At 39.6% G+C, this 10,797-nt stretch overlaps 1 protein-coding gene across 2 annotated transcripts; it reads left to right on the top strand.

Annotated features, from left to right (window-relative positions):
• Nucleotides 1–579: 579 nt before the first annotated feature.
• Nucleotides 580–9,381, top strand: me3 (malic enzyme 3, NADP(+)-dependent, mitochondrial). 2 transcript variants are annotated; one of them, XM_020939102.2, is made up of 15 exons: nucleotides 580–709; nucleotides 1,121–1,344; nucleotides 3,371–3,504; nucleotides 4,202–4,351; nucleotides 5,326–5,401; nucleotides 5,966–6,127; nucleotides 6,283–6,386; nucleotides 6,499–6,608; nucleotides 6,688–6,785; nucleotides 6,872–6,985; nucleotides 7,061–7,166; nucleotides 7,622–7,764; nucleotides 8,071–8,244; nucleotides 8,326–8,424; nucleotides 8,601–9,381. In XM_020939102.2, the coding sequence occupies exons 2-15, from the start codon at nucleotides 1,126–1,128 to the stop codon at nucleotides 8,760–8,762; spliced, it is 1,851 nt and encodes a 616-aa protein (XP_020794761.1). In that variant the 5' UTR covers nucleotides 580–709; nucleotides 1,121–1,125; the 3' UTR covers nucleotides 8,763–9,381. The 2 variants fall into 2 exon arrangements, with proteins under 2 accessions (XP_020794761.1, XP_020794762.1); XM_020939103.2 differs by lacking the exon at nucleotides 580–709 and adding an exon at nucleotides 731–1,014.
• Nucleotides 9,382–10,797: the final 1,416 nt, after the last annotated feature.

Raw genomic sequence — 10,797 nt, 5'->3', positions numbered from 1 at the left:
AATGTAACAGAATATGTTATAAAATACATTTCAATTTGAGTATCCATTATTCTGAAACTAAATACATTTTTAAAGTATTCTTCTCATAACTGCATGGGCTACATGGTCTAAAAAGGTGTTGGTGCTCAAATAGGCAAAATGCTCTGGCGTCTTATTTCCTGCAGATGGCGCCACGTTACAGTTATAGGCCTATCTAGAAGTCACTGCTGCCAGTCGTCGTCGCCGGAATCTACATCAGTAATTTGGCAACAATCCTGGACTGGCCTAAACATTTACAAAGTCAAAAACTGTAAATAACATTCGATAAAAAATAATCAATGCCAAGAATCAGTTTGTTGGGATCTTTTTGGGAGGTCTTTTTGCCGGTTCTTTATTTTTTAATATCTGCGTGGTTATACTTGAAATTCCGTCTGGGGGCTGGTGTACTTGACTGTACTTGACGGCTTAGATCCATGGTGGGCTTACCTTGCAGACTGTGTTCTGGGGGCTGAGGGCTGGACCATAGACGGACTGATGATGGATGGTCTGGATGGGGGTTGGACTCTCCTCCGGCCCGCCCTGGTCTTATGTGATTGGTCTCTCTGAAGGAGTAACTGGGAAGTGAAACTGCCAATGTCAAATAACGCCTGGATCAGCTGTCGATCCAACATCCTCTGTAAACATTTTTTCCGAGTGCCTCAAGTGCACTTTTGCCCCTCGTAATTTCCAGGTAAGGTCATAGTCAAGCATCGGACAACGCGATAGTCGCAGCGCAGTTCGCATGTGGAAGATACTATGTAGCCTTCAGTGTGCTGTGCTTGGAGCTGCTAAATCATTGGCTAGCTCTTGTACAATTGTTTGAACACAGCACAGCTCAGCTATAGTACTCGCATGAAAATGGTGGCATCCTCTTCAGTAGTGTATGCGTGTGATATTTGCTATTACAAGCCTATTATTACTGCTAACCCAAAGTGAGAGAGAGAGGTGTGAGTCTGCAGCTCTACTCCTTGTTTACTCGAGATGTCTGCTGCTGAGGTGAGAGAGGCGCGTCTGGGGTTTCCAGTGTGGGTTTTTTTTGCACTGTGTTGACCCGGGCATGGCTCCCAGATCAGCTGTTTTACTCCTGTGTGTGTATGTGCAGGCACCATGAACTCCTTCACATGCCCAGCCAGAGCTGCCCTGTCGCTGTGTCGTCGGCCTACAGGGGGCTTGAAGGTGTTTGGGGGGTCGTCAGGTTCCTCTGCTGGACTTGACAAAGCCTGTGTTCAGGCTGTGAGGGTGTGCCACTCTGGGACCAACCGAAATGGCAGTGTTTTCACCAAGAAGAGGGGCTACGACATCACAAGAAATCCTCACCTGAATAAGGTGTGTGTAGTTTCTTCCCACAATGTCCAGAGAATACATATTTCTATTCCCCTATTCTTGAACTGTGCATTGCAACACTGGAATTTCCTCACTGTGGGACAAATAGAAGTTCTCTTATCTTATCTACAGCATTGGACTAGTGTCATCGTTTTCACATGTGTGATAATATTTGATTATAAACCAAAGGCTTATCTATGGAATACAAAAGAGACCTTTCATATGTGTTGACTGTCATCAGCCAAAACAATGTCCCACATGCTGCCTTTACGAAACAAAAATGCCAGAGAGCTACTCATTTTATCGGTTGCAAGAAACATTGTAAATATAAGCCTCAGCCTTAGATGGGTACAGTTAGATGCCTATAAAACATAAATCATTATCCATTTATTAATAATTTTATTTATTCAGCACAATATGTATACAAGCAGTTCAGAAATGCCTTGGCAAGCTACTTGAAGGGGGTGGAAAACTACTGGTAGCACCCAAACTAGTGGTTGGAGACCCCTGGTCAAGTGTATCTGTTTACATATGAGTGTCACAGTAATGCCTTGGCTCCTAACTGCTGAATTGAAGACAACACTTCCCATTGAATCTTTGAAGTAAATTACACTATCTACTTAATTCTCAGACAATGACCTGAGTTAAGTTTTATTAGATAATCACACAGAAGCACTTAATTTGCTCTTTGCTGATTGGTTTGTGACTGGATTCTCGTAATCTGAGATTCTTTTCATCATAGACATAATGGACATACTGTATATCTAAGTTTAAATTATTAAATACATCTTATACAGTCATAGGGCAGGCCTGAGTGGTCATTCCTACATTCACTAAGTAAAACTCATGCCAATGCATAACATATCTATTTAGAGGAAAAATATGTACAATTTAATATAGTCTGATCTTGAGTTGTGTTTATTTTAAATTTGATTATATTTTGGAGATGTAACAAATTACTAATAACCGTTTTACATACATCTGCATTATTCCACATTTAATGCTGAATATGGGGTTTGTGTTGAGAGGTTTTGAAAGGATGTGCAGCCCTTCTCATAAAGTTGCCCTGTCATCAATCTCTGGCTCAGGAAATCTTTTCAGGAAGGACCTCAGATAAAACTCACTGAGATAACACCATGGACTGTATAGTCATGGAAAGTACATTTGCATTTGTCCTCTACTATGTGCAATTATGCTCAATTAAATTATGTTTTATTAGTTTAAGTTTATTCACGTGTTGGGTTATAGTTTTAATTTAATGCCAAAATGCTAATATTAATAAGGAGTATAGTCTATAATTAAAATTGCTATGTCTATAATGTCAAAATACTTGTATTCTTTATCAGGACTCTTAATAGGCCAACTAGCTGACAAAAAATATGTATAAAGCTTAATCTGAACACTTAAGTGTGAAGAGGATACTGCAAGTGACTACACAGCTCTCTCAGTAAAAGAGTTAAAGTTTCTCTGGATTCTAAACAGTTTGTATCACTATAGAAAAAAAACATATCGCTTCAGTGACATTCCTCTATTTTCCCGTTTCCAAAGTTTCCTCATAATTAATGTCTTGCTTCAGGCATTAATATTGTATAAAGCAAACTAAAGTTACATATTACAGTTTATGTTCCATTGTTCCTTTCACCAGTTTTACTCTGCAACAAAAGGAGAAGTACAGTATTTAGGAGGAGGGCTGAGGAGGGGTGTGGGTCTGCACTGCTACACCATTGGACAGAATAAATAGATTAAACAACTCAGTCTTTGGGATCACAGCCAGCGTCACAGATGTTACTCACAAGAACCAGGCGACTGTAAGGGATACAAGAACATAGCATAACAAAGACAAAATAAGACTTGCTTAGAAAAGTTAGTTCATTCAAATGCAGAATTATGTTGAGACAGTTTTTCCACTAACAACCAATCACATGACCTACCGATGAGTCATATAATCAGTGTGGTTTCTTATTCAGGCCACACATGGTAAACTGTATTTGGTGCCCATATGTTATTATTGCCTGTCCTCATTTCACAGGGTATGGCTTTCACACTGGAGGAGCGTCAGCAGTTGGGTATCCACGGGCTGCTGCCTCCCTGCTTTCTGTCCCAGGATGTTCAAGTCCTTCGTGTCATGAAGAGCTACGAACTGCGCTCAGATCCACTCGACAAGTAACAAAGCAATGTCTTAATATAGTATACAGTGGTGGAATGTAATGAAGTAAAAGTAGTAAAGCACTGTACTTAAAGGTGCATTCTGTAACTTTTCTGGTGGAGGGTCCGTCACTTGCTTGTTTCTGGATATGTCATTGCTCTGCCTGGAGTGTTCCACAGTATGACATTAAGCAGATCTACCGTACAGTTATTCAATTACAGGTGGTTTTATTGTGCAAAAATACCCAGAAAAACAGACATTCTAACTGTGAGCAGGGTTGCCTCTCCACAGATCCGACCTTTACCTTGGTCTAGTTTGGTCTCCATAATGATAGAAATGTTTAATACCATACTGTAAAACATTCCAGACAAAGCAATAACATCTCCATGGAGAAAAATTGACAATTGACAGACCCTCCACCAGAAAAGTTACACAATGCACCTTTTAAGTAAAAAAAGGTATCTGTACTTTACTCTCGCACATTTTTCTTCACTGCATTTGAGAGCAGATATCTGTGCTTTCTACATCTCTACATTTTTTAACTTGACTGAAAAGTAAAAGTATTTTTTATTAATGTATTGACTTTTACTTAAGTAGATTTTTTCATGTGATACTTTTACTTGAGTATTTTTTTGCTCCAGTATGTGTACTTTTACTTAAGTAACAAAATGAAGTACTTCTTCACCATTGATTATATCTATTTTATTTTTCCAGGTACATTTTGCTCATGACGTTGCAGGACAGAAATGAGAAGCTCTTCTATCGTCTCTTGACTTCTGACATAGAGGAGTTCATGCCCATTGTTTACACTCCTACAGTCGGCTTGGCCTGCCAGCAGTACGGACTTGCCTTCAGGAGGCCAAGGTAAGGACTGTGCATTTATACCTGAAAGTCTGCAAAAACTACAAAAAATCAGGTTGTTTTTATTTCTTCTCTTGGGTAAATTTGGTTTGCAGTGGTTAAGAGGCCTCCAACATATAACTGCATGTGCACAAAATCAACAGGCAAAATATATAAATTATTAAAAACTATGGGCCCTATCTTGATTGATCAAAAACTGCAGACATTACCCATGCTGGCAGTGAATTTAAATGCTACAGTGGTCACCAGATTCCATCACCATATACAGTACGTACCTGTACCATCCCACTCTGGCCCCCAGCGGCCAAGTACAGCCCGATCTGAACACGCCCCCTCGTTAACACTAGCACTGTGATCGGGAGGAAGATAGGGCCCTATAAGTTGTGCAGAGTTACCTCATTCAAAAATACAATGACTCTTGCGCTTTGGCATAACAACACAACCAGTTTTTGACCCGATGGCAGGTTTTGAAACAGACCATTGTTGATCCTGCATAATACTGGAGCTGTCTCTTTGTAGCTGGCAGGTGGTTAAAGACTCCGTACTTTCAATCAGCTTCTCTGCCCATTTCATAATCTGCTGAAGTGCTTTTTTTTCTTAACTGGCACACCTCCAAACCAGGATGACAAACAGAAGGCTAAAACTGATTCAGTAAAAGCAGAGTAAAACAATGGCTTTAGAGTCTTCTTCACATTAGAAGGAGCAAGTTTCACAGCTGGCATCAAACTTTAGGGCAATGTCAATATCTGTGCCCAGATTTGGGTCAGTGGGTCACCTGCTCCAGTTTATCCTTTGATTGTTATTGTGTCATGACTGTGACTGCCTTTTCTAAAATCACTCACCATATTAATCTTCTTGACAACATTTTACTGGAGGAAAGACCCCTCACTCATCATCAATTATTAATTATCAAACATTTTACAAAATAGCTAATTTTCTCCAATATGATGAATACTTGGTTTTGTTTTTATTTACAGAGGGCTCTTCATCACTGTCCATGACAAAGGGCACATTGCTACTATGCTCAACTCCTGGCCTGAAGAAAACATAAAGGTATTCTTCTGCCTATTGTGATATATTAGAGGGCCCATATTACACCATTTTGTGATCCATGTTATAATTTCCTCATCAAAAACATACCTGGAGTGTTTTTTTGTTTTGTTTCATTCACACCTGTTTAACGCACAAATGCTGCATATTCAGCCTGAGTTAAGAAAACACCACGTTCCACCTTGTGATGTCATATGGTAATACAAGAAATGCTCCACTGTGTTTTTAAACTCCACACAACTTCACTAGAATCCTTTGGATAATTTCAGCCGTGGAATTGCCAGTCTTTACTGAATAAAAGATAAAATGTAGCTGTTAATTTCAAAACTACCACTTCATGACAACATAAGGTGGCAAAGAGCATTTTGAGCTGTGGAGATGTAGACAGACTAATAATAAAGGGTTACTCAAACATGCGTGAATGAACCAAAACACAGCTGTTTTTGAGGAGGTAACAACATTAGAACATGGCTTAAACCCAAGTTAATTTTGCGTAATAAGGAACTTTTCATAGTAATAATACATAAATATAATCCCCCTCATCACATTATTATTATGTTCTTCTAGGCCATTGTGGTGACAGACGGCGAGCGTATCCTGGGCCTGGGGGACTTGGGCAGTTATGGTATGGGCATCCCTGTGGGTAAACTGGCCCTGTACACTGCCTGTGGAGGGGTACCACCTCAGCAGTGCCTCCCTGTGCTGCTGGACGTTGGCACAGACAACCAGGTTAAAATCATTTCACAGCTGCCAACTTCACAATATAATTTTATGACTTATTACAGTAGAGCCACTTATCTCCTGCTACGTGAGAAGGGACAGATCGCTGCATGGAGTACAGAACATTGCTGATACAGTTTCTTTCTGTTTTCTTTGGCACTTAGACACTTCTCAATGACCCTTTGTACATTGGACTAAAACACAAGAGAATCAGAGGCAAAGAGTATGATGAGTTGATTGAAGAGTTCATGCAGGCTGTGACAGATAAGTACGTGCAACCTTTAAGATGCAATATTCAACCAATCTATGCATTTACTGTAACAATATGTATAATATGAATTCACACTATGATGAACAAAAGTTTTCCACCTTCTCTTCAGATATGGAATGAACTGTCTAATTCAGTTTGAGGACTTTGCCAATAGCAATGCCTTTCGCATCCTCAACAAATACAGGAATAGATACTGTACCTTCAATGATGACATTCAAGGTTGCTTGAGAAAATTACTTCATACATCTGAGCCTTTATCCCTTTCATAAGGGCTGATTTACAGTTTTATATTTTATAGGCACTGCCTCTGTGGCTGTGGCTGGGGTTCTGGCAGCACTAAGGATTACAAAAAACAAGCTTTCAGATCACACTTTTGTGTTCCAGGGAGCCGGGGAGGTGAGGAGACAAAATGTTTCATACAGATAATGCTGCTGCATCTTATCCTTCATCATTAAGTCTGTGCTGCTCTAAATATTACACAGGCTGCTATGGGCATTGCCCACCTGCTCATCATGGCCATGTCGAAGGAGGGACTGAGCAGAGCAGAGGCTGCCAGGAGAATATGGATGGTGGACTCCAGAGGTCTTATTGTTAAGGTAGAGGGTGATTAATATGATCAATGTCTAGTGAAATGGAGATCAATCCGGAATGAATGTTTTCTACAAAAACAGGGCAGAGGTAACCTTAACCATGAAAAGGAGGAGTTTGCCCATGACCACCCACACTTGAAGACCCTAGAGGAGGTGGTAGAGACCATCAAACCCACTGCCATCATAGGTCTGTGACTGCATGTTATATAGTTTGGCAGGTTACATTGGAGCACATAGAAAGCATTATTAAAAATATACATATGTTCTTGTTCAGTGGGGGAAAAACAACAAAACCTTTAAAGGTGATATATTTTTCTTTCTCCTTTAGGAGGGAAATAACCTTTTTATAATTTTTCTAAATTTAACTAATTCTCTCATACTTTAGTCAAACAAACTGCCAGTAATTTAATTTGTACAACTGAACATAAATTATGACTTATGTATTTTAACCATATTTGAATCAGATATTTTCTAATGACTTCTTTCTTAGATTAGAAATCTAACTGAAACACTATAATTGTCGCTCTTGGCAATAATTAATCATTTTAACTTTGTAACAGATCATTGATATGGATATCATGGCAGGTGACATGTGAGTAATTATTGTTTTGATTTGTGTGTTTTTAACAATGGTCTTTGCAGGAGTTGCAGCTATTGCAGGAGCATTCACTGAGAAGATTATCAAGAACATGGCATCTTTCAATGAGAGGCCGATCATCTTTGCTCTGAGTAATCCCACCAGTAAAGCCGAGTGCACAGCTGAGCAGTGCTACACACTCACTGAGGTACACAGGGATGGAATATTGCAAATAGGAAGTGAAAATGGGAGCACTTCCGGGTCCATCAACTCTGGTTGCAGTTAACTTAATATATTGAAAAATGGTCACTCCTCTATCTGTAACTGCTGTTAATAAATTCCTATTCCTAATATGGAACTCTCCAAAATTAATTCCTATAATTGCCAGCCCTGTGAGCTTCATTTGACTGGAATTGAACACTATGGGTGATGTCACACTCCCTTAGTCCACTTCTTTATACAGTCTATGTGTAAAGGCAAACTTTTAACTTGACCTCACCTCCTCTGTGTTTAGGGTCGGGGCATTTTTGCTAGTGGAAGTCCTTTCAATAAGGTGACTCTGGCAGATGGACGCACCTTCTACCCTGGGCAGGGTAACAATGCGTATGTCTTTCCTGGAGTTGCCCTGGGTGTTATTGCCTGTGGGGTGCGCCACATAAGTGAGGATGTGTTCCTCACAACAGCAGAGGTTCATCAATGTTTTGTTTAAATGATCAGAGGTCATAGTAGTGTCAAGATGTTGCTCAATATTAGTTTTTTCTAAATGCAGGCCATCGCTGACATGGTAACAGAGGAGAACTTAGCTGAAGGCCGGCTGTATCCACCTCTGAACACCATCAGAGAGGTTTCTTTTAAGATTGCAGTTAAGGTAATAATATATATATTTTTTAAAGTTACCCTGTAAATATAAGAGTCATAAAGCATTTTCTACCAAGATTCTTTTGCTTCTAGCCACAGGTTTAAAACTTTTCCCTGTTTCTATTTTTTTCTGTTTGATGTTTTTTCTGTTTTTGTAGTTTATTAATCCTTTTGTTTCTTCCACAGCTCGTAAACTATGCATACCAACACAACATGGCATCCGTGTACCCTGAGCCGAAGGACAAGGAGGCATTCGTGTTGTCCCACATCTACAGCCCTGATTATGACTCCTTCACTCTGGATACATATCCCTGGCCTCAGGAGGCTATGAATGTCCAGGATGTCTGATCCTTGCAACTTATGTTTGTTATGTTTTTTTTTTTATTATTGTCATGCCATGTGTTTCTCCTACAGCAATTATGCATAAGAATGTGTTGAAGGTTTAGGTGTGGAATCAGTTTTATTTCGTTGTATGATTTTTAAGTAACTGCATATCAAATCATTGTATGAATCTCATTCTTTTAGACTATTAATTTTAAGATGGGAGACTCTGTATGGTTCTCTATAGTCTATTTTTAAAGGATTTTACAGCTATTACAGTGCCTCTTTAAGACTGACATCACTGCCCCCAGTCCTTGGAGGTTTAAGCAAAAACTGTCTTGCACATCCTTTATTAATTTAATATGGCAATTGAACTGAGACACTCCAGGAACTATCTGTTGACTTGACCCTGTATGTTGTTTATTTGAATGCTTAATGCTACTTTATTGTACGCCTTTATGTGGTATGCCCATGAAGAAGGTTTATACTCTGTTCATTTTGTACCCAATTCTGTCAGTGGTGTTTAGCCAAGCTACTCATGCATAAAATGAAAAAAAAATCTACAGTATAGTTATAGACTTTTTTCATAGAAATGTTACTTTCAAAGGGAACACAAGGCTTTTGAATAAAGATTTTAAAATACAAATGTTGAACTTTAATTGTAGGAAGAAACTCATGACTCATGATGCTGATTGAATTAATCTGCCGTCGTGTGGCTTTCCAGTGAATTGCATCCTATGAAAAACAACAGTTTGAAAAAAAAAAAAGACTTCAGTGCACTGGAAAAGTTACACGCACACACAATATAAAAATAAAAAAATATGTCTTGCAGTTTTTCAATGTTTTTAAAACAGTAACTCTAACCCTAACCTATAAACTAATAATCAGGACCACGCCTCAAACTCCCTCTGCTCCTTTTCAGCAAATCACAGTTCACCTCAACCTCACCTTCAATTACCCAGAAGCCCTCTTTATTCAGGTCTGTCCTGACAACACCGTCTGTTTCCGCTCTCTTGACCCCCTCCCTCCCACACTGGACTGACCACCTGAGACAGAGCCCCCTCCAGAGTCTTTACCCAGCCACCACATCTATCTATATCATTAATAAATATCTTAATCATATACCATTGTTGTGCGGTGATCCTTGCTGCTGTCTGTCCATTTACAAAAATAACCCAATTAATCACACACATGTTTTTATTGAGAAGCGTATTTTTCTTACTATAAGTCGCTCCAAAGTATAAGTCGCCAAAAATGCATAATGAAGAAGAAAAAAACATATATAAGTTGCACTGGACTATAAGTCTCACTTTTTGGGGGAAATGTATTTTATAAGACCAAGAACTGACATTTCATGTTGAAAGGGAAGTTATAGTAATATAACAATAGAACAGACAACAACAGGCAGAATAGGCGTCTGGTATGTTAAAGTAACATATGAACAGTTATTCAGATATCTATGGCATAAACAACATAACATAACAAGTTTACCAAACTCTCAATTTCACCCGAAATCACTAAATCCATTGAATTCTTCATCCTTGGTGTCATTTCTGAGCAACTCCTCCAGCTCTATGGTTTACCTCCGGACCTCTGGAGGTAAACCATAGATCCATGAGGTAAACGGAGCGCCGTTTCCTCTTCTACATGTTTCTCATCAGTCAGCTTCAGTTCCAGTTAGAATTTCGGCCTTTCTGAATCCCCGACAGGATGGTTTCTGTTGTCACTGAAGTCCAGGCTTTGTCGATTCATCCAGTGACTTCCAGGAAAGTTGCATGGCGCACACTCCCTGTTGTGGTGAAGCTGTGTTCTCCATCCCCGTTTTCCACCAATCCGTCACAATTTTCTCGCTCACTCCAAACTTTCTTTCTGCTGCTCGATTACCGTTTTCCGCTGCATATTTCACTACCTGCAGCAGGACAGCAGCTTTTGCTGCAGCACACATGCGCAGTAGGGCGCAAAGTGACCGTGGTACAGGAGTAGAAGATACTGACACACAAGCAGGGCGCCCTCTTGCAGCTGTCAGTGTGAATATTTTAATATATAAGTCGCACCGGACTAT

Source organism: Boleophthalmus pectinirostris, unplaced genomic scaffold (genome assembly GCF_026225935.1).
Source record: "Boleophthalmus pectinirostris isolate CB_2022bp ecotype Guang Dong unplaced genomic scaffold, ASM2622593v1 HiC_scaffold_1, whole genome shotgun sequence".
NCBI classification, from domain to species: domain Eukaryota; kingdom Metazoa; phylum Chordata; class Actinopteri; order Gobiiformes; family Gobiidae; genus Boleophthalmus; species Boleophthalmus pectinirostris.
Note: the sequence above shows the minus strand (reverse complement) of the source record. Positions and strands in the feature narration are given on the sequence as shown.